Source organism: Rhinolophus ferrumequinum, chromosome 17, assembly GCF_004115265.2.
Source record: "Rhinolophus ferrumequinum isolate MPI-CBG mRhiFer1 chromosome 17, mRhiFer1_v1.p, whole genome shotgun sequence".
Taxonomy (NCBI): domain Eukaryota; kingdom Metazoa; phylum Chordata; class Mammalia; order Chiroptera; family Rhinolophidae; genus Rhinolophus; species Rhinolophus ferrumequinum.
In genome coordinates, this window is record NC_046300.1 from 36,078,426 (window position 1) to 36,104,409 (window position 25,984).

A 25,984-nucleotide genomic window follows, 5' to 3' on the forward strand; every position below is an offset into this window, starting at 1 on the left:
ATGATAAAGAGGACTATACAACAAGAAGATATAAAAGTCATCCATCTTTATGCCCCCAATTGGGAAGGACCAAAATATACCAAGCAAGTACTAACAGAACTAAAGGGAGAAATTGACCAAAACACAATTATCGTAGGGAACCTAAATACATCATTGACAGCTATGGATAGATCATCCAAACAGAAAATAAATAAGGAAATATCAGCTCTAAATGACACATTAGATGAAATGGACATAATTGACATTTACAGAGCACTTCATCCTAGAACATGAGACTATACATTCTTTTTTAATGTACATGGAACATTCTCAAGGATAGACCATATATTGGGACATAAAACTAGCCTCAGCAAATTTAAGACTGAAATCATACCAAGCATATTCTCTGATCACAAGGCCTTGAAATTGGATATCAACTGCAAAAAGAAAGCAGGAAAAATCACAAATATGTGGAGATTAAACAACATACTTTTAAAGGACAACTGGGTCAAAGAATAAATAAGAAGAGAGATCAAAAGACACATGGAAACAAATGACAATGAAAATACATCCAAAATTTTTGGGACACAGCAAAAGCAGTTTTAAGAGAGAAATTTATATCGTTACAGGTCTGTCTCAAGAATTAAGAAAAATACCAGATAGATTCTCATGTTTCACCTTGAAGAACTGGAAAAGAACAAATGAAACCCAAAGTCAGCAGAGGGAAGGAAATAATAAAAATCAGAGCAGAACTAAATGAAACAGAGAACAAAAAGACAATGGAAAAATTAATGTAACAAAGAGCTGGTTCTTTGAAAAGATTAATAAAATTGACAAATCCTTGGTTAGACTCACTAAGATAAAAAGAGAAAAGACACAAATAAAATCAGAAATGAAAGAGGGGAAGTTATCATGGATGCCATAGAAATACAAATGATCATCCAAGAATACTATGAAGGACTATATGGCACCAAATTCAATAAGCCAGAAGAAATGGACAAGTTCTAAGAAACATATAGCCTTCCTAGGCTGAATAACGAAGAATTGGAAAATCTACATAGACCAATCACCAGTAAGGAAATTGAATCAGTCATCCGAAACCTTTCTTTTCAAAAGCAAAAGTCCAGGATGAGATGGCTTCACTAGTGAATTCTACCAAACCTTCAAAGAGGATCTAATACCTGCCCTACTCAAACTCTTCCAAAAAAATTGAAGAACAGACAGTACTCCCTCACTCATTTTATGAGGCCAACACGACCCTGATACCAAAACCTGACAAGGATAACACACGCAAAAAAATTACAGACCAGTATCTCTGATGAATACAGATGCAAAAATCCTAAACAAAACTCGAGCAAATCAAATGCAACAATGCATTAAAAAGATTATACTTCACAACCAAGTGGGGTTCATCCCAGGAGCACAAGGATGGTTCAACATACACAAATCAATGTGATAACCACATAAACAAAATAAAGGTCAAAAATCATATAATTATATCAATACAATGTTTCCCCGAAAATAAGACCCAGCGGGACAATCAGCTCTAATGCGTCTTTTGGAGCAAAAATTAATATAAGACCGGGTCTTATTTTACTGTAAGACTGGCTCTTATATAATAAAGGACCGGATCTTATATTAATCTTTGCTCCGAAAGACGCATTAGAGCTGACTGTCCGGCTAGGTCTTATTTTCGGTGAAACACGGTAGATGTACAAAAAGCGTTTGACAAGACACAACACCCATTTATGATTAAAACACTTAATAAAATAGGTATAGAAGGAAAATACCTTAACATGATAAACGCCATAGGTGACAAACCCTCAGCTAATATAATTAATGGTGAAAAACTGAAGCCCTTTGCTCTACGTTCAGGAACATGACGGGGCTATCCCCTATCACTTCTGCTTTTCAGCATAGTATTGGAAGTCCTCACAAAAGCAATTAGGCAAGAGAAAGAAATAAAAGGCATCCAAATTGGAAATGAAGAAGTTAAATTGTCACTCTTTGCAGATTACATGTTGCTATATATAGAAAACCCTAAAGACTCCACCAAAAATCTATTAGAAACAATAAACAAATATAGTAAAGTTGCCGGCTACAAAATCAACGTACAAAAGTCCATTGTATTCCTGCACACTAACAATGAAATCTCAGAAAAAGAAACAAAAAAAAAATTCCTTTTGCAATTGCAGCAAAAAGAATAAAATACCTAGGAATAAACTTAACCAAGGACGTGAAAGACCTATATGCTGAAACTCTAAGGCATTTTTAAAAGAAATTGAAAACGATGCAAAGAAATGGAAAGACATTCCATGTTCATGAATTGGAAGAATCAACCGAGTTAAAATGGCCATATTACGCAAGGAAATATACAGATTTAATGCAATCCCCATCAAAATCCCACTGGCATTTTTTAAAGAAATAGAACCAAAAATCATCACATTTGTATGGAACCACAAAAGACCCCGAACAGCCAAAGCAATCCTAAGAAAAAAGAACATGGAGGTATTACACTCCCTGAACCTCAGCTTGTACAACAGGGCAACAATAATCAAAACAGTATGGTACTGGCAGAAAAACAGACACACAGACCAATGGAATAGAACTGAGAACCCAGAAATAAACCCACATAAATATGGAGAGAGAATTTTTGACCAAGAAGTCAAAAATATACAATGGAGAAAAGACAGCTTCTTTAATAAATGGTGCTGGGAGAATTGGAAGACCACATGCAAAAGAATGAAACTAGACTGCTATCTATCACCATGTACCAAAATTAATTCAAAATGGATGAAAGGCCTAAACATAAGACCTGAAACAATAAACTGCATAGAAGAAAACATAGGTACTAAACTTATGGACCTTGGGTTTAAAAAGCATTTTATGAATTCGACTCCAAAGGCAAGGGAAGTTAAAGCTAAAATAAATGAATGGCACTATATCAAACTAAAAAGCTTCTGCACAGCAGAAGAAACCATCGAAAAAATAAAGAGGTAACCAACTGAATGGGAGAAGATTTTGGCAAACTATGCCTCCGATAAGGAGCTAATATCCAAAATACATAAGGAACTCATACAACTCAACAACAAAAAAAAACAACCCAATTGAAAAATGGGCAGAGGACCTGAAGAGACATTTCTCCAAATAGGACATACAAATGGCAAATAGTCGTATGAAAAAATGCTCAACATAATTAATCATCAGAGAAATACAAAAAAAAAAATCACAATGAAATATCATCTCACACCAGTTAGAATGGCTATCATCAACAAGACAAATAGTAACAAGTGTTGGAGAGGCTGTGGAGAAAAAGGAACCCTCATACACTGTTGGTGGGAATGCTGATTGGTGCAGCCACTATGGAAGGCAGTGCAGAGATTCTGCAAAAAATTAAGAGTAGAATTACCATATAACTCAGCAATCCTTCTCCCAGGTATCTACCCCAAAAAATCTTAAAACATTTAACCACAAAGACGTATGTGCTCCAATGTCCACTGCAGCTTTAATTACGGTGGCCAAGACATGGAAACAACCAAAGTGTCCTTCAATAGATGAACAGATAAGAAGTTGTGGTACATATACACAATGGAATATTATTTGGCCATAAAAAGATAAAATAGTACCATTTGTGACAACATGGATGGATCTAATGGATGGATCTAATGTGACAACATGGATGGAGATTATAATGCTAAGCGAAATAAGTCAGACAGAAAAAGTAGAGCACCATGTGATTTCACTGATATGTGGTATATAAAACTGAAAACAACAAAAGAACAAGACAAATGGAAGAAACAAAAACTCATAGACATAGACAATAGTTTAGTGGTTACAAGAGGGTAAAGGGTGGGTGGTAAATGAGGGTAAAGGGGATCAAATATATGGTGATGGAAAGAGAACTGACTCTGGGTGGTGAATACAGATTATGTGAGAAACAGATGATGTATTACAGAATTGTACACCTAAAATCTATGTAACTTTACTAACGATTGTGACCCCAATAAACTTTAATTAAAAAAAATTATTACATGATTTGTGTTCCACAATTTAGTCAACCTTCTCCTACTAATTTTCACTGAAATTGTTTCCAAATTTTTGTCACTATAAACAATGCAGTAATAAATATCAATACACATATATTTATGTAACTGATCTTTTTAATTCTATAGATTAAATTGCCAAGAGAACGAATAACAGATCAAAGGTTAAAATCTGGATACTGACAAAGGGTATTTATTGCAATTTATTCTTCCAACTACAATGATGAGACTGTTTGGTTTCTTGTCCTGGAATATAGAAACATAATTTCTTCATTGTCTTCTCTCTCTTCCTCTCTCCTCTCTGTCTCTTGCTTGCTTTTACATTTTTAATCGTCTGGAATTTATTTTTGCCGATAGTATGAAATATGGGCCTGTTTATCCAAATGAAGAGCCAATTATGCCTCCACCATTGTTAAATAAATATTGTTTAACAGGTTTTAGGCTCTCGTACATATTTAGATCTACTTCTGGATTCTTATTTAGTTTCACTAATCTATTTGTCTATTTCTATTACAATTCCATACTGTTTTGATTATTGCTTTGATTACAGCAGCTTTATGTGTTATAATATACCTTCATAAGTAATTTTTTCAACTAATTCAAATATTTAATGGAACAAGATTGCCTTATGTAGTCAGTCCTTTCTAAATTGTTCTAATTTGTATAATGCTAATAGCAAATAACTTATTAAGCATTTTATATGTATAAGGCACTGTTATAAATGATTTCTATGTATTAACTTGTTTTATCCTCAAAACAATTCCAAAAGATAAAAATATCCTCACACTCTACAGATGGGGAAAATAAATCATGTAGAGAGGTTAAATAACTTTGCAAAGCACTCAACTAGTAGTAGAGCCCAAGAAATAAACCCAAGTAGTTTGATCCCTGGGTCTGTGCTCTTAAGCACTATGCTACACTGCCTTTTTTACATAAGCTTAAAATTCTATGTTAAATTTACTTATTTTGCTTAGTTCCTTCTCTCAACTCACCTGGCAGAACTCTCTCAAACCCAGTGGAATTCAGAGTAGTTTTTTTTTTTTTTTTTAAATTATAGATTGTATTGAGAAGAACTGACATTTATATAATCTTTTCAGCCAGCACATGATATAACCCTCTTCATTTTTGAGATCTTATTTTGTATCATTTAACAAAACATTATGGTTTTCTTCACATTGGTTCTGTACTTTCCTTGTTGAATTCAATTCCATGTATTTTTAAAGACAGACATCGAGACAAATTTCAATAGCTTAATTCTATCTTTCTCTCTTCTCCCTTTCTCCTTTTCTCTGTATACTTATTTATGTTAAGACTAACAGATGTGGAGACTGTAGAGATAGAACTAGGAATCATTTAAAAGAAAAGTAGTTAATATTTTGAAATTTAGAAGATCACACTGATTATTTTCAAACAAATTTGGGCAATAGCAATGAAAAGGCAAACAAAGACATAACATCTTGTCCTTTATTCTGTACCAAAATTATCCTGTACAGGAATATATGTGTATCTCCTAATTCAATAAGATTTTGTTTTCACATTTTGTCTTAGGGAAAACACATGAACTTTAGTTTGTCCTAGGAAAAATCACATGAAATAGCTTCAGCTTTTCCATTTATATTCCATGATCCAATGCCTAATATGAAAAACCTTTCTACTCAATAAAACTAAATTTCTATTTTTATGATTCTATAATTTCATAATTTTCCACATTTGAATGGGGATAAAGGAATGACAAGGTTGTCTATGAACTAAATGCATTTACTTTTATTTAGGAAGAAAATCTAGTTCTATGGAAAGCGAGGAGAGAGAACAAGTTATCACAAGTATGGAAACATTCCCCTACTATACACTAAAATTCACATTAGTGTAGAAAAATAACCCAACTTTACACAGTGTCCAATGACGTCAATTTTGTCATTTACATTATAATTCGAAACCATCCATTTAGACAAGGTAAACACAGAACAAATGAAATTTAATTGAAATCCTTTATGGAACAGGACAGCAAAACCAAATAATAAAATTGAAAGCAAAACAAGTCTTAAGTCATAGACAAGAGCCAAATACAATTACTGAAACAAATTAGTAGCTGTTCACACTATGAATTATCAGATAACTATACAACTTTGTTAAGTCTCACAAACTCTTTGCACATCATCTCCATTTCCTCATTATTGATTTTATTCTTATCACCTTGAACTCTGACTTTTCTCCTTATTACCACTGAAAAGAAATGTTTATCTCAGCAAACCAAGGATGTCCTCACTCATTATTCCTATTCAATATTGTAAGGAAGTCCTCGATAGTGCAATGAGGCAAGAAAAAAAAGAAAAGGTATATAGATTAGAAAAGAATTTTTTTAATTACTTAATCATAGGCTAATATAATTTAACTAAATCCTATCCAGACCACTCCACCTGCTTGCAATTAAATTCCAACTTTGGTTATACCCATGCAACAGAGAAGTAAGTTGTTCCATCCAGAAAAATTCACTTTTCCTATTCAGAACAAAGATTAGTTATGATGATAGGTTCTCAAAATGTTTGCACTTGTTAAAGGTAAGAGTGGCACCTATATATTGGATTTGTTTGAATCCTGGATCTTTATTTATGGGGATGCCAAAAAAATTATACACATTTTAAGTGTTATCTACGCTCAAGCAGTAGGTTCGCCGTAATGAGAAGTGTCTGGACGCTGATGGTAACCACTTTGAGCACCCCTTGTAATTGCAGAAGTCAAATGTGACTTGTATTCATCTTTTGTTATTGGTATATATTGAGTATTACAATTAGTTTTATTTTTTCTTTCTTAAAATGTGTATACATTTTTTTGGCACCCTCTGTAACAATCTTCCAGAAAGATTTGAAAATAATTGGCCCAGACTAGTTTAATTCAATTAAAATCCATGCTAAAATTTCTATAATATGGTAGATTTCAATTTAATTCAATTAAAGACCCTGCTACCTTTCTGTAATGTGGTAGATTTCACCTTTGCTGAAAATTAGAAGCTTCTTGGAAATAACTAAAATTCCCAATAACCTTGCCTCATCTCTAGTAATCCTGATTTAATTATTTCAGGGTAGAGGTCTTTCATGAGTAATTTTTTTTTTTTCAATTCCCCAAGTGATTTTTAATGTGAAGCCAGTTTTGAGATTCACTAGTTTAGGAACTGTTACTATTCGCATTGCCAAATATTTCCTGGCAGTTGTACGTATAAAATCGGCCACAGGCCTGTTTCATGGCCATTTCCTATACCTTCCTGGGTTAGGGTACACCAGGCATATGAAGACCTAGAGTCTAACAGAATTTACAGAAACATTCTGGAATGATATGGAAGCCTAAGTAACTGGATGAACCTGCATATCTATGTAGTGTTTCTTGAACTTTAACATATAATGAATCATCTGGAGATCTTGCTAAATTGCATTTCAAATTCCGATTTATAGAAACGTACACTTGAAACCTATGTAATTTTACTAACCATTTTCACCCCAATAAATTAAAAAAAAAAAGAAGGAAAAGAAATGTTTAAAAGTCACCAATGATCTAAATCATCTAGTCCTTTTTCTCCTGTGCAATGTGATGCTAACCTATTAATCATAGCTCTCTTGAATACACTCTTTACTGGGCTCCAACAGAGTACAATTATCTGTTATCCTTTTTAAAGCTGGCTAGGGCTCTTATCTCTCTCACTCTTTCTGTTTTTGTCCCCTATCCACAATCTTTAAAACTCAGCTCTGGGCTCTTTCCTTCCTCTCTTACATTTTTATTATCATTTCCCAGAGAGAACACTGCACCAGTTACCTAAATGATCTTCTGCTTACTCCAAACCATGTTTACAAAAAACATTTTTCTTAAAATAGGAATTGGATCACATCACTGTCCTGTTTAAAATCCTTTAATGGCTCCCTATTACACTTAGAATGAACTAAATAAACCCGCTTATGAACTCAAAGATTCTACATCATCTGGCCTCTGCCTCTTTCTCATCTTGTGCCACTGGCTCACTATACTCTAGCTATTGAAGCTCCTGGAACATAACAATATCACCATGTTTCAGATACTTTACAATTGCTATTTTCTGCATCTAGATGGCTCCTTTTTGACACTTCCCACGGGAAGCCCCCTTCATCCTTTAGATTCTTGGTTCACAGGTGGCCTCCTCAGGAGATCTTCTTTTCAGGATTCAATCTAAAGATGGACCACTCTTTATTAGTATCACTACCCACTTTCAATTATTGACTGTTTACTTGGTTTTGGTCTGCCTTTCCCATTAAAATGTAAACTCCTTATGGACAGTGAACTGACCTCAGTGCTTAGTAGACTAGTTAGCACATAGAAGGTGGTCAATAAATATTTTAAAATTATTAATAAGTTAATGAATGCCTGCTTTGAAGAATTCTATTTATCCACATTTACTTCACCTATCATCTGGATCACAGAATTTCAGCATTAGAAATGACCACAGAAGATTATCTAGTTAAAGGTATTTTTAAATCTGTGTGTGTGTGTGTGTGTGTGTGTGTGAAGAAGCTGAGATCCAGTGATTTAAACTGCTGTTGGTAGTCTTTGACAATGTGTCTGTTATCCCAAATAACTGTCCTATATCTCCAACTCCTAACTAGACTTGCATCCACTGGAACAACTATCACAATCTACCTACCTAAAATATAACTTAATTTCTGATTAGTCTTTAAATAAGTTACTAGTAGCATTTTTTTAAAAATTAAAGTTTATTGAGGTGACAATTGTTAGTAAAGTTACATAGATTTCAGGTGTACAATTTTGTATTACCTCATCTATAAATCCCATTGTGTGTTCACCACCCAGAGTCCGTTCTCTTTCCACCACCATATATTTGATCCACTTTACCCTCATCTATTACCCTCTTCCCCCTTACCTTCTGGTAAGCATTTTTAATTCTAAAATATAGCAAAATACTAGCACAGAAAATTGATTTAGATGCCATTTCATGCCAGAGCTTATATGTGGCACAGCATACCTTTGGACAAACACATGAAAAAGGCTGTGTCTTGATGTAAATTGGTTCTTCATTTGTTATGTATAATTTCCTCAGTCTTGCCTTCCCAGATTCAGTCATAACCTAAAACCGTGGCTCACTCAAAATTTTTTTTCCCATTTTATAACTCTTTAGCTAAAACCAAACTAATAAATCCAAGACAAATCAAACCAAACCAAATTAACCTCTTGACTGGAAACTAAATCCAATGTCAACTAAATTTAAACCACAATGAAACTCCTAATAGTACACAGTTATTTCAATGAGGTAAATCTATCTAGAACACCTTGATGATTAACAAGACTTAGTAATTACTATTTAATGACTTACACCTTATTTAAATAAGAGTAAAACATTAACAATACCAAAGCATACCACCTTGGCTCTTCTTCCCTTCATTTATATCCCCTGCCTCCCATCTACTTGGAAATAACCGTATAGTGCATAGGGTGATAAAAAGAAAAATGGCTGGGAATCATAATAAACGAGAAGCTCTAACCCACTGATAATGTGCTGATTCTATGGCCACAAACAAGGGAAGGAAAATGGATGAAACATATTGGTAAACTCTTATGCGTGGCACTTAGTTCAAGTGTTAATTGGGCAGCAGTGATTAGAAGGGGAATTGATTTTATTACAGAAAATACCAAAACTAGCTGGGAATAGAATGCATGGGTCTGTGAACTTAGCAGGAACATATAAGTAAAATAAAAAAGAAAATATAGAATGTATGTTCTATTTCTGTGATCACAAAAGTGAAAGGAATCTGGAGTACATCAGAGATTTTGACCTTGTGAGCAGAAGGCCCTATCAACTCAGTTATAATAGGACCATCTTCTTACCAGAGGTATGGAGAAAAAAGAAAAACCAGGCAAATAAAATAAATAATAATCAGAGGTGGAGCCAAATATAATAACTTCCACCTTGAAAGAAAATCTAGAAAAAGTTTGGGAGGATTTGTGTTACAGATAAAGAATAAGGTTATGAAGCAAATATTTTTAGTTTGAGAAAGGCAATTTGGGCCAGTTTCCTGGGATGTATCTGGGTACAATGCATACCAGTTGTTTCAGTTAATTTTGTCAAAGCCAGAGTAGATAATACCAGTTAGCATCCCGATTTGAAAGAACACGAGGGATGGTCACTCTTCCTGGTGACCTGTTTTGGTAGTCTAGAGCAGGAGATGGCTCATTCTGCCCTCATGTCCCAGAGGACTGAACACAGAACATTAGGGGAAGCAGAATAGGGAATCAATAGTATAATATCCCATGTAATTCCCACAACAACATAAGGTATATAAGGAAAATAATCGTTATGTTATAAAGACAAAGAAGATAAGGATCAGAAAAAATGAGGTCCTTAGTTACAAAGGATAGAGTTAAAAATCTGCATCTATTTGTTTTGATTTTGAAGTCTATGTTTACTACAAGCCTCATTTCCATCAAATTTCATCTACATTACAGGACTGTTGCATGAATTAAATAACATAGTACTTCTTTAAAGCACGACTGTGAGCTAGTTGAAAAACAAGCCCTATATAAGAAAAAGCATTTCTAGTTTTAAGGATAGCATGAACTTTACTATCTAATGATACCATAGATCCATAAAATTTACGGCGTTCATAAACTGAAATGTTCGTTAACGGAGACGTTTGTAAACCAAGGTACCACTGTAAATGACTTCATTTTTATTTTCTGATTTTAATATTGAAGAATATATAATGAAAGGGGATGGTTGTGGTCTAAGTAAATCCTTTTGTGTCAAAGGCTTTTCCAAGTTCACATATAAACATAGTAATAAGATTCTGGATCCACATTTTTTTTTACATTATGTATGTCAAATCAGCATAATGAAAACTGTTTTGAATATTACATGATACACACAGATTTTAAAAAAAAATTTTTGCAGGTTGGTAGCAGTCTTAATCTAGAAAGATGTTATAAGCTACTGACACATTCTTACTTGTTACAGGAAATAAATTGTTCTCTGCAAAAGACACACAGAGTGCTTGCATATATTCATTTTTTTTTTAATTTATTGGGGTGACAATTGTTAGTAAAATTACATAAGATTTCAGGTGTACAATTCTGTATTACATCATCTATAAATCCCATTGTGTATTCACCACCCGGAGTCAGTTCTCCTTCCATCACCATATGTTTGATCCCCCTTACCTTCATCTCCCACCCCCCACCCCCTTTACCCTATGGTAACCACTAAACTATTGTCTGTGTCTATGAGTTCTTGTTTCTCATTTGTTTTTCTTGTTCTTTTGTTGTTTTTGGTTTATATACCACATATCAGTGAAATCATATGGTTCTCTGCTTTTTCTGTCTGACTGCATATATTCATTTTTAAGACGTGATCTACACAGAATACTATTAATGGAAACCCAAAACAATATGTAAACCAACTTGTCAAAATACTTTACCTTCCTCTCCTTGAACAGGTTCTTCTAATAGCAACTCTGTCATACATTCCCAGTCTTTCAACAGTTCTTGAGAGCTCTCCCACAAACTGTCCACCAAGTAGGCTGCATGTTCATGCAACTAAAAATCACAAACCAAGTGTGAGTGAAGAGCATTTAATGAAGAAACTGCTAATAATACTTTGAGTTAATAAATCATTTTCTTAGGGAATATAGTCAATAATACTGTAATAACTATGCATGGTGCCAGGTAGGTACTAGACTTATCGGGGGGATCATTTCGTAAGTTATGCAAATGTCTAACTGCTATGCTATATACCTGAAACTAATATAATAATGAATGTCAACTGTACTAAAACAAAACAACAACAACAACAAAAACCCAAGCCATCTTCTTCATAATTAAAATGGCTTGGTCACAAAGTTTCCAAGAGCTACTTAGAGAACAATATAAATATTTGTATTCCACTGTCAATAATGGGATGCACTACATAGACTCGATCAAAATTTTTTTTACAGTATAAGGTTAAGGATTTCCTAGTCCAATGACATCCTTTATAGATGAGAAAAGTGAGAGTATAACTAATTAACAGAATTCTGAAAATTATAAACTGGATCTAGTTCACATTTCACTATTCTTGAATAGTCTCTTTGTAATTGTCTTTTTTTTTTTTTTTAAAGGAAATCAATTACTTTCTTTCAGAATTCCATTTGAAACTTTGGTACCAGCCCTACTTACTTTACATGCCTGTCATCTTGGTCAAGGGCAAAGTATAAGTTACTCCATCTCTCCTCTTTTCTGCTTTCATTTCCATTTAACTCAATGCTTTCCCCACCCCAACCCACCCCCACGTTTTGTTGCTCATTACTCTTGACAATTTTCTTGACAGGTTCCCACAGTAGATAAACACCACGTTCCTCATCAAACTCTTTACCACTTGTTAGTCATTAAAACACAAAGATTACTCCAATAAAGCTCTTCAGAGTAAGTAAGTAGAGAAGGTATTGGCACTGTTCTTGTTTCTGCTACTTACATTTAACTTCTCCACCCTTGTATAAAAGTTCTTCCATCTTTGAGGCGCATGACATTCAGCTAAACCACTTTCTAGATAGGTGTTTTCCAAACTATAGATTTCAACCCATTTATTGGTTGCAACCTATAAACTAATTTAATGCATTGAGACCAAGGTTTCAAAAAATGAAAGGAGAAAAGAGTATATATCACATAGAAAGGTAAGTACTGTTCCATGTAACTCTTATTTCAGTTATATGTGTTTGTATTTGGTTTTCTCATCATGAGTAGCGGCCCCAAAATGTAGATCTTTCTTACCTACTGGTTGGTTACTGATACCTTGGCACATTTGGCATGTGAGTTGGTTTTCTTCCTCACTTCTAATTCTATCATTATTCTTAATTTCAATGTGCATTTTGATGACCAATTTAAAGCTGTCTCATTTGACCTTCATAATTCTATACTTCATTTCTACTGCATTTCAAATCTCACATTTTGACTCCTGAAATGCCTCATGAAAACCACACCCAAACACATATACACACTGTAGTCTCACAAGGATTTTTGCCAAAGCCAGAGTAGAAAACACCAATTAGAATCTGTGCTTGGAAAGAACATGGACAAAGGTTTGCTGCAAGACATCTTCAAACTTTCCAAATTCACATATCCTACGAAACTATTCCAGACCATCAGTAACATTATTCCAACAGTTATAGGCATAAGTGGTGCACAACTTGGTGTCAAAAATGAAAATTAGCAGCAGAAACTAGAAAAAAGTTTCAAAATTGTTGCTATTAAAACCCAAGCTGAAATGGAGTTATTATTTAATGGGTACAGAGTTTCAGTTTAGGAAGATTTTGAAAAAGTTCTGAAAAATTGATGGCAGTGATGGCTACTAAACAGCCACGAACATGGCTGAATACATATGAACAGTTAAAAACTGGTTAAAATGGTAAATTTAATTATGTATATTTTATGAAAAACAAAAACTTATGCTACATAAACTGACTTTTATGCCTAACTATGTGTACATTACAGTGTGTTTGTAGAATAGGTATAAAACGTTTCACAATTATATTTTTGTTGGATTATACCTTCTAGAATGTCTCCTCTTTGTTCTCAGTTCGGGTTTATCTTATATGATACTGTCCCCTCAGCTTTTTGCAATAATGTGTTAATCATATCCAGGTTTTATCCAGTTTGTTTAATTCCTGGTGTTTATTTGTAAAGTTCCTGTGTTATTCTGATTAAGGTGTTTTTGTAAACAACACTTCATTTCTTTACTTCAACCCTAAACGACAACCTGCTTTTTAATAAAGCATGTGAATCCATTTACATGTGGATTACTGATATTGGAAATATTCCTGGCACCTGATGCCCTGTGCTCTACTGATGACATTTTCTTATTTTATCTGTGGTTCCTTTAATTTTAATTTCTAACTTATATTCTTCCATTACCAAGAACCTTAGCACATTTATTTACTTCTTTCTTTAATTTGAACATTATACTCCTATATTTGAAGAATTGTTAGAAATTTACCTTAAGTTTCATAGCCACATTTTTAAAGCCTAGTTCTGTTTTTTTCAGATTTATTTCCTAACTAATGTTTCTTATTTTCACTGTTTTCCTTTTATTGTATCAATTTTTCATTTTGTTAAAAAACATCCTCCTGTAATATTTTGCACATAGAGTGCATGGATAGTAAACATTCTACTTGCATGTCCTTTGACAGTTCCTCCCCTCCATTCTCTCTGTTCTCTTTATAGATTTCCTATGAGATAATATGATAGAACTGCTTAATCTGTACTGTTTCTTTAATTTCTCTCCCATACTTTTCATTTCTTTCTTCTTTTGCACTACTTTCTGAAAAAAATCCCTTGATTCAATCTATAGCCAATCTTTGGCTGTGTCCATTCAGGACATTTAATGATCTGCCTCACACCTAAATTTTGGAAATCATATTTTTAAATTTCTAACAACACTCTTCCCCTCTTTCATAATATCTTCTTCCTGTATCTGGGGATTTTAATCAAAAATTTTCATTAGTATGTTGGGTTTGTGCTTCTTCTTCATGGTATTGATTTTTTCCAAGTTTCAGTGATTCTTGGCTGCCAGTTCATTCATGTTAATTAGTCTAGACTCAAGAATACTAGCAGCTAGACACCCTGCTAGAATTCTTGAGTCTGATTGCAAGGTGCTGGCTTCTTTGGTTGTGCAGGAAAGTGTAAAGAGGGGCTCTATAATCAGGCAGGCTTTCCCTCTAATGTATAGGTATGCAATTTGTCTTCTGAATACAGAAATTCCTTGTACCTCCTGGTGGCGATAAATTATTTGGGGCGTTCATTTACTATTTTGCTTCTCAAACCTTTGTCCACATCCCAAATGCCTTGATCAGGATTTCTAAGTGAGGAAGAAGCTCAGCTAAAAGGCAGCTACTTAATTACAATCTATAGCACCAGCCTTTGCTACTCTGATCTTTGGTGTATTTCAGATTTGTACCAGAAAATCTCCCCCATCTTTGCCTCATATGCAGATATGAGTTACTTAACTATAATCGAATTCATAGTCAATCACTTTATAGCTTCCACAAAATCCTTACTGTTCTGGTGAACTGGTAATCTTTCATTTTAAGTTATTTAGCATGAGGTTTTCAGTTGGATGAGTTACTGGCATAATTCAGGGCTTTATGTAGTATAATTATATTAGCACTGATATTTTTAAGGATGACTTTTCTATGCCTTTAATGAAAGCATATTAAAATTTAGCTAGGGAATGTTGTCACTGTTCAAGCATTTTTTTTTCTGGTTCAGTAGCCAATATTCTCAATGTAGATGCTAAATTCTTCGCTCATTTCCTCATCTTTCTGATTGTAAGGTGGTAGCTTAGTAGAATGTGTCCTGTTAACATCAGTAACTAGTAGTTTCAAACTCAATGCATACATCAGAAGGACATGAAAATGTGTTGTCCCCTATTCTGATTAAGACTTTCAAATTCACCAATATGAGTAACAACAATCAGTATAACATGGTCAGTCAGGATTTGAATTGACGTATGTTTATGAAACAGTCTCTGTTTGGGGGCATCTGTGATGGCCACTTAGCTGGCTAGTCTCACATCTCTACAAGTATACCAAGGTAAATCCATGTTGGAGAAAAAATTTCTAACATAGCCAGTTATAATCACCTTTAAAAGGTTATAATCACCTTTCTGAAACTTTATACCAAGGACATTATATTGGTAGTAAAAGATAAAGCTATAAGAAGGAAAGCCTTGAGGCATGATTCTCAATGGCTATAAAAGCCCCAGGATTAAAAAGGACCTAGAACCGTAAAAATGAATTTTCCAAAAATAGTTTATGGTATAATTTTGTAAAAATAGCATGAAAATAAGTTATCTGCAAGCATTCTTTGTAATCTTTAGGAATTAGATGAACAAAACAGGTAACTAACTCATTAACAGATAATGAGTCACTGTATAGCAAAACGGATAATTAAAAAATTATATTGAAATTTACTTATAAACTATATAACATATAAATTAAAATTATAAATACAATTATATTTATATTTAGGCGCTATAAATAAAATTTTATCTAAGTATAATTTATTTATAGTATTTCCTCTAAGCTTGTATATAAGACAAACTAATGTCATATTCCTGATGACTTTGATTCCAATTTTCTGGGAGCATTCTGATTCATCTTTAATTGGCTTCAAGGTTACTCATAATATTTTACCTCAAATTTTTTCTGCCTGCTAACTTTCTGTTAAATAGTTAAATACACTAAAGGAGTGAATTCTTTTATAAAATATAATTTATAATGCAAATAATCACCCCAAGTTATTAAACCTAAAATAATAAACAACTCCTATACTGGATTTTCTTCTCTGCTGAAAAACCCCAGTCATTGTGAATCTTGAAGAACGTATAAACAATAACAAGAAAAAAAAAGTTATCATTCATGCACTAGGAAAGAACATTCTGGGGAGATTTCTTGGATATATCAATATGTGTTAATTTTCTGTCTTAAATGGCTATCATAATTAGGCTCATCTTCATATGCCTAGAAGGAAAGTGACCATACTTCTAGATTATCCAGAAATGTTCTGGGTTATGCTTACTGGTTTGGAATAATTATTAATAGCATCTTTGTCACTCTGAAAAACATCACAGTTTGTACAGTAAATCCTATGTTCATACTACTTATGGGGAAATCTGTAGTCATAACATTCAAGTACCATTTATTGTACCATTTGGCATGCATCTAAAATATACAAGGTATTTTGTCACCTAAAACCAATGACTGTTATAAAGGTTGTGATTGCTTAAAAATGTCACTTTTTGGTACAAAAAGAAAAGAAAATTAACAACTTTTAATCTCTAATCTCCACGATTTCAAATGTAATTTATATATAAACGAGGGAGACTACTCCATGGGCTGTAAACCTCTTTCAATTCAACATTTTAGAATTCTATTACAAAAGGTTACTATTTAACATCCCAGTAAAATAAAGAAAGTATGATAACTAGTTCAGTCAATCCTAATTAGCTGCTTGGTAATTCATCTATAAGCTGGACTCATCCTACTTTATGATTTCTACTTATGATTTCAATTCATCCTACTTATGATTTCAATTCACCTTTTCATGAATCTATTACTAAAATATTACTGATTAACATGTGTTACAGTAAAACAAAGAGGAATTCAGAGTAGAATACAATCAGAATTCCACCATACTTTAAGAATATAACTTTAATAAGCACTCATCTCTGGGTGTACACTAGAGTAACAGGATAAAAAGAGAGATTTTAACAAAATGTTTCTTATGAAACACAGGAGTCCATAATAAAGGACAATATTACCATGAATCAACTAGCATACTTAAATATGATTTGCAGCTGACAAGAATGCCATAGAGGAGAACTGTGAAATATATTTTAATGTTCTTGTAACACTTTAGTAAACAGCACTAAACACAGGAATACAGTAATACCATCTGAAAATAGAACAATAATACATTAAAAATTACTACTCTAAATAAAAGATGAAACTGTATAAAATTAAGTATTGTACTTATGCCTTTTACTATATCAAAAGAAAAGTATTTGGGCTTTCAGAGATCTAACTAAAATATTTTCTGTCAATTAATAATAGCCTACATCATCATATTCCTTAAAGTTTTTAGCAAATAGTTTACATAGTATTTGCATGTCTCATCCCTATTAAGTTTTGAAACTCTTGTTGCTATTAAAGTCAAATTTTCATATAGAACTTGATTGTTGCATAATCCTTTTAATGCCATTCCTCTAAAACCTTAAAGAAGCTAAAGGTATAATTTGAAATGGTCTATCACAAGTGTAGTATTTACTAAGTATTTAGTGTTTTATTTTAAAACGTTCACAAGCATTTTGTAGTGTATGCCATAATATATTCACACTTGCTTTAAAATATACACACACACACACAGACACACACTCTTACTACGCAAAGTGTGGTCTGGTCCCTGGACCAGAAGCATAAACATCACCTAGAATTCTGTTAGAAATGCAGCAACTCAGGTTCCAGCCCACAGCTAGTCAATCAGAACTAGTATTTTAACAAGATCCCCTCATAATCTGTACACGTATTTAAAACACTGTTCTTAAACTCGCGTACTTTTCTCAAATGTAACTCTCCAAATGGTTTTGTTTCTGACTTTATTCTTTCTCTATTCATTCTGAATTTGCTTAAAAATATTAGTAACTCCACTAGGTTTCTGCTCCACTTTGCCCTAACCCCACTCATTCCACTCAGTTCTTGCTTCTCCCTAATTTTAATTTTCATAGGTGCTGTTTGTCTCTCTATTCCTCATTCCTACAGAGTTTCACCGGAACTTTCAAATGTGAGAAGTTTTGAATCTTTTAAGTTTCTCTTCTTCCAAGATCTTCCAACACAAACCAAAAAGACTTTTTTCTAAGTAAAATTATAAGTCCTAAATTCCTAGATTTTTTCCACTTTCTTTGAAACTCAATTCCCACTCATTTCTAAGCCAAGTAGTTTATTCATTCAGGGGCTCTTTAGGTTTAGCTCACCATTCCCCAATGCCATACTAGTACTGTGTGTCCCCGAAAATAACACCTAGCCAGACAATGAGCTCTAATGGTCTTTTGGAGCAAAAATTAATATAAGACCCGGTCTTATTTTACTGTAAGACCGGGTATAATATAATATAAATACAATATAATACCGGGTCTCCTATTAATTTTTGCTCCAAAAGATGCATTAGAGCTGATTGTCCAGCTATATCTTATTTTCGGGGAAACACGGAAACAGAAAATACAGTTATAATAACAAAGAGAATTTTAGTGGGCAAAACAAAGCTCACTTGTGCAAACAGATTCTCATAGATAATATATTGTGACTATGTTAATTATAAAATTAAGTGATAAAACTCACATGGAAATACTGTTATGGAGCTTGTACAAGTATTAACAAAAACATTTAAACTCATATTTTTCTTTCTCTAAATAATATAAATTTTAAACCAGAAAGAATTTATGGTTTTAAGACCTGACAACTTTTACAAACTGTTTAAGTAATATAACTTCAAAGCTACAGGCAAACATTTAAAAACAATAACAACAAAAAAAAAAACACTAAAAAAAGTATGCAGAATTGCAATACTGTAAAAGTTTAAAAATTGCTAGCCTATATTCAGTGTTTATCCACACCTGCATATATATTCCCACAAAACAGTACTGATTCCATAACCTGGCAATCCATTGGAGCAATTCTGTACGAAACAGGCTTGTTATTTGATTAAAAATAATTAATTACAATGAACTGACAATTTTATTTAATAAGTAATCTAATACAAAAAAAAAAACAAAATAAAGAGCTATGTTAAAAATTTACCTCACTTTCAAGAAAGAAAAGAACCAGCATCCTAATGAGGTTTCCATTCGGACTGTTCCTTCCCCTCCTCTTTGCTAATGCTTCTTCTGCTTGTGGGTCATGTCTGCTAAAAAGCCTGGAATAAGTAGCAAACAAGCGCATTATAAATTTATGAGGATATGAGTTTTAGTCTTTTTTCCTTCACTGTATAAATTATTTCAGGGTTAAACATATATCAAATATCAGGTTACTGATTTATTTCAACACAAATACGTAACTGATGTTTTTATAGGTCAAAAAAAGGTTAGATCTGAATGATTTCATACAGTTAAATGATATATAAAATGTGTAAAAGGAAGCTTTTTACTGATGACCAATGTTCAAATACTTATGAAAAAATATAAACTATTTTATCTTACATGATAGATACTAGAGTATGTAATTTTAAACAGAGTTCTATTTTCTTAAATATTCATTTCATAGTCAAGAAATTACATGTAACCAAATGTTCCATCAATAATTATAAATATAAAAATTCACACTTTAAACCATGAGGTCTTTTTGCATTCGTTTCTGCTTATTAAAGCCTACTACCTCGAAACAGTACTCAATAGCCCAATAGTATTGAGTAAGATGAAATAAACTTTAAATTTATAAAAATACCACTTAGTGACAAAACTTGTAAAATATAGCAAAGAAATAACTTGAAAATTTTAATTTGCTTAGAAGATTCTCAACCATCCTTGGGAATCACCTGAGGTCTAGCTGAACAGAAGTCTATAACAAAACAGAAGTCCTATAACAAAGGAAATACATAGGAAACCACATGGAGAATGGTAGGAGGGGTGGAGATATGAAACAAACTGGTCCTATACCCATGTGTGACATTTAAAAGCGGAGGGGATATCAAGGCTCTGGAGGTACCCCCTGAAGAGTAAGGGGTCCTAGCCCCACACCAGGCTCCTCAGCCCAGGGTTCCAATGCCAGAAGAGAAGTGCTCATAACTTCTGGCTACGAAAACTAGTAGAGTTTGTGGCTGAGTGAGATCATGGAGTTCTAGGCAGACTCACTCACTATGAGCCCCAGCGCTGAGGCAGCAGCTTGAAAGGCCTCAGGGACATACAGGGAGGAACTGAATTTTCTGGCTTCAGGGCAAGAGCAGGAGGGGCAGCTTTCTCTCAGATAGTAGTGCAGGAGAAACCATTTTCCCTTGTTGAGACCTCCCCGCACCCAGCATGCAAATACAGGCAGGTACCATCTTAGACTTCTTCAACCTAGATAACATAACACTATTAGCCCCACACTGGTGATTCCCTGAGACCTGGCCAACCCCAACTTATGGGACAACCCAACCCACTTCAAGACCCATCTTGGATCATGCTGTAGACTTTCCTAAAATCTCTCAAAGGTAACAAACCAGTGAAATTCTGTTGTCATTCCTAAGGCACATATAGCCTGCATAGTTGTCTTAGACTTCCCAGCCTCCAAAACTAAGAAATAAATGTTTGCTGTTCATAGGGGGGATAAAAAAGTAAGGAAATAGGGATAGGAATATAGAGTGTGGTACTTTAGATATAAACATCACAATGGGCCTGTCAGATGAGAGGCTAAATAACTGAATAAAACCATACTTTCATGTGTCATAAAAATAAACCAATCTGCAGCGGAAAAAATAAAGAGAAGGTGAATTATGTTTGGCACGAGAAGGTGAAAGTATATGACAAGTGGAAAAGACTCAAGCATTATCTTGAAGGTATATCTGCATAGCTATCAGACTGGTTTAAGAGAAAGTTTTGTTTATTTGGGTGGCTTTCAGAGTGGGAACAAATTAAAAATATGCGGGTCCTTCATAACTGAAAAGTACAAATTTGGAGAATTGCCTTCACTGTATATAAATATAAGATACTAAGGAATTAGCTTAATTTTTCTAATATTACAATGTAGAATTTTTGATGGCATATTAAAATAGCCATTTCAGATACATTTTACTATTTTTTTGAATGCTCAATTAAGCCTGTATATAGCTTGTAAATTAGATCACAAAACAGGCAATGCGTGTATGTGCATGCATGCATTTTTTAAAACTTATTCATGGAATTATTGGGACTACTCTATAGCTTACTTGGTTAAGACTTTAAAAGATCACAATATTAAATGGAGAAAGAATGTTCAAAGAGATTGTTAAGAATCTAAAGTTCTCAAACTCAGCATCTCCAGGGTAGGGCGCATAAAACAAGTTTATGAAGTGAAGCTTTCATTTCCATAGGAATTGGATTCATTTTTACAAAGAAATAAAAAATAATGCAGGTATACATGTGGATTTTTATGTAAAATGCTCCAATTTGAAAATTTTTAGCAAGTATACAAACAGAAAAATACAATACAGATAAAATCAATATACCCAAAGGCTCTTTCTGACATAAGTGCTGCCAGTTTATAGCCTCAATTCTGTACAGAATCAACCTGTTAGGTCTATTTTTATTTTGAAACTATAGAAGCAATAAAGTTTTTCTGAAACACAAAGCCTTTTGAAAAGTTAAGTAGAGAACAGAGACAAAGTATTATAGAATGTAATAGTCCTGGAAAACGAAGGGAAGACCTTCACATTTATGACAAACAATACCTCAAGATAAATATGAAAATAACACTGTTCTATTAGCCACAGATTTCAGAGTCACTGGCAAGTTAAATATTTTAAAAGTCATGTCTGAAAACCCTGACTTTTTTCCTCACTTTGATTACGAGCATTCACTAGTAGCCAGCTTCTTAAAGAAAAAAAATGTTCACACAGATACAACTTTTCTGACTTTGTGATGTACCACTGGGCAGAGAATAGTTTGTTGTCCCATGGCTGAGATACAAATGCTAGATGGAGGGGCAGGCCTGTTCATTATCAAAGTTAATCATCCATGTACAAAAGATGCCTTACATAATTACAACTGTGATTTACAACTGTGCTTAGCAGATCACAAATTACTACATATATTGACTGGACTTTTGTGTTCACCTGAAAATAATCAGTCACTAAGTTAAATCTATGAAAAAAAAGAACAAAGTAAACACGTGCAAGAATATCTTAATATTTTAGTGTGAATTAGTCCCATATTTTAAGAGTGAATTAGTATACTAATAAATTATAGGGCATATACAGTAGATCATGATCAAAAATGTATTTAAAAAAGTACCTAGGAATAAACTTATAGGAGGATGTGAAGGACCTATACACTGAAAACTAGAAGACATTTTATAGAAAGAAATAGAAGAAGACACAAAAAGATGAAAAGATATTCCATGTTCATGGATTGGAAGAATCAAGATAGTTAAAATGGTCATAATACCCAAAGTAATACACAGATTTAATGCAATCCTTATCAAAATCCTAAAGGCATTTATTTTTTAAAGAAATAGAACCAAAAACGTCATCAGATTTGTATGGAATCATAAAGATAGCCAAAGTAATTCCAAGAAAAAGAACAAGACCAAAGGTATCACACACCCTGACTTCAATTTATACTGTAAAGCGACAATAATCAAAATAGCATGGTACTAGCAGAAAAACAGACACACAGAACAATGGAATTGAGAACCCAGAAAGAAACCCACATATATATGGACAAATAATTTTAGACAAAGGAGCCAAAAACATACAATGGAGAAAAGAAAGCCTCTTTAATAAATGGTGCTGTGAAAATTGGAAATCCATATGCAAAAAAAATGAAACTAGACTGCTGTCACCACATACCAAAATTAACTCAAAATGTATTAAAGACTTAAATATAAGGCTTGAAAGAACAAAGTGCATAGAAGAAAACATAGGTATTAAACATATGGACCTTGATCTTAAGATTTTACGAATTTGACCTCAAAGGTAAGGGAAATAAAAGCAAAAATAAATGAATGGGACTATATCCAACTAAAAAGCTTCTGTACAGCAAAAGAAACCATCAACAAAATAAAGAGGCAACCAACTGAACGGGAAAAGATAATTACAACACCTCTGCTAAGGCGCTAATATACAAAATATAGAGTTCATACAACTAAACAACAAAAAAACAAACAATCCAATTAAAAAATACACGGAGGACCTGAACAGACACTTCTCCCACAAAGACATACAAATGGCCAACAGATACATGAAAAGATCTTCAACTTCACTAGCATTTAGGGAAATGCAAATCAAAACCACAGAGATAGCACCTCACATCTGTTAGAATGGCTACTATCAACAAGACAAGCAATAAAAAGTGTTGGAGAGGTTGTGGAGAAAAAGGAACCCTCTTACACTGCTGACGGGAATGTAAATTGGTACAACCATTATGGAGGCTCCTCAAAAAATTAAGAATATAATTACCATATGACCCAGCAATCCCTCTTCTGGGTAACCACTCAAAAAATCTGCACACATTTATCCGTAAAGATATATGCACCCCTATGTTCACTGCAGCATTATTCATGGTGGCCAAGACATGGTAACAACGAAAGTGTCCTTCAATAGATGATTGGATAAAAATGATGTGGTACTTATGTACAATTGAAGAGAAATACTTCCATTTGCGACAACGTAGATGGATCCTGAGATTATCAACACGCTAAGCGAAATAAGTCAGACAGAAGAAGTCCAGAACCATATGATTTCACTCACCTATGGGATATAAAACTGAAAGCAACAAACGAACAAGACAAAAACTCACAGAAACAGACGACAGTTTAGTGGTTACCAGAAGGTACTGTGGGAGGAGTGGAGAAAGAAAATGTTAAAGGGGGTCCAATATATGGTGATGGAAGGAGAACTGACTGTGGGTGGTGAACACACAATGCAATATACAGATGATGTATTATAGAACTGTATATTTGAAACCTACATAACTTTATTAACCAATGTCACCCCAATAAATTTAATAAAAAATATATTTCATGATAATTTTTAATTATACTCCTAAGTTCTCATTAACTCTATACTTTTTCAATAATAGAACAGGCTTTAGGTTTTAATTAAACTGCACCTGCATATAATTTTCAGCATTAATATGGATAACTGATTAAAATAATCTTCATCCCAATAGAAAGAATGAAAAAAACACCACAAAAATGTTGGGAGGCATTTGAAGGTGATTTTAGATTGCAAATGTTGAGAAGGTAAGATAAGACCTCAGAACTTTAAAAGGGGAAAAACACTAGTGAAATGAAATATAAATTACCTGGGGGAGCTTTTATAAACTTCATTCACTTTTCCCCAATCTCCATTCACACTCCTAGGTGAGAACCATCCTTTTAGACCAGGGAAAAGAAATATGTCACAAAGAACATATTTCCAGGGATGTGAGTCATGATGTACACGCAGACTGTGAGGATATTACAGTCCACAGAATTTGAAATGGCCACTTCTAACACTGTTTTCAGTCACTATTACTCACTTCTAGTACGTAACTCTAAAAGAACGAAAAACAATGAAAATTGCGAGTATCACGTTAACTGGACTAAGTAAGATGGAAAAGGCCAAAAACCATATGATTTCACTCATACGTAGGATATAATATAGAAAGCAACAAATGAACAAACAAAACCAACGATCCAACTCAGAGACAAAGACAATAGTGTGGTAGTTACCCGAGTGAAAGAGAAGTGAGGGGAGGATAAAGAGGGTAAAGGGGATCAAATATGCTGTGACGGAAGGAGACTAGACTTTAGGTGGCGAGCACACAATGCAATATACAGATGATGTATCACAGAAAACCTGTACACCTGCAACTTATAATATCATTAACCAATGTTACCCCAATAAATTTAACTAAAAATAAATTTAAAAGTAAAGGGAATAAGACAGTAACAAAAACAAAAACACGAAAATGGAACCTAGATTCTAAGATAATTAACTCACTTTTTATGAAGGAATTCTCCAGCTGCCACAGCAACAGGTCGATGTGCTGAGTATACCAAGTGGTAAACATTTTCACAGTCTTCATTGGAAAGAGCTTCTTCACTTCCACTGAAAAAATTCAGAAAGTAACATCTGAGCCAAAAAAAGTTTACTTTCAGTTTTACCTTTATTTAAATTTTGTTTACTTCATTATAAAAGTTCAAGGCATATTAGTTTTATTGTCATCTCTTTTTAATCTTACTGTGAAATTAATATTTCTCTTTATTTATAAAAGACACCTAATCATTACATAAAATTCAGAAAATACAGATAAAACAAGAAAATAATATAAAATGTCCACAATTCTTCCCACACATACATACTCATAGACAATGACTATTAATATCTTGGGATATATATTAGTTTGGTGCAAAAGTAATTGCAGTTTAAAAAGTTAAAAACAATTGCAAAGACTGCAATTACTTTTGCACCAACCTAATATTACCCAAAATTAGCTCAAGTTCTTAAATGTCCATAAGATTTTTGTTGACAGGCAATGGAGAATATATTTAATCCTGCTTCATACAGTTAAAAATTATTATGCTATGTAATTCTTCTTTCCATAATTGTCTATTTTAATTTTTATTTTATCATTATATATACAATACTATTTTGTTTTCTTTCTATATAAAACAGATTCAGTAGTCACAACCTTTCCTTTACTAACACTGAACCATTTCTTAGTTTGCAGAATGTTTCCTTAAGCACGTTTT

The 25,984-nt window shown here is 33.3% G+C and overlaps 1 protein-coding gene across 1 annotated transcript in view; it reads right to left on the reverse strand.

Moving 5' to 3' along the window:
* STAG1 (stromal antigen 1) overlaps positions 1–25,984 on the reverse strand; it is a 260,872-nt gene that overhangs the window by 73,402 nt on the left and 161,486 nt on the right. Inside the window, 3 exon segments of the mRNA XM_033131991.1 lie at positions 11,471–11,588; positions 19,376–19,490; positions 25,233–25,340. Coding sequence (XP_032987882.1) covers positions 11,471–11,588; positions 19,376–19,490; positions 25,233–25,340 — 341 coding nt within the window.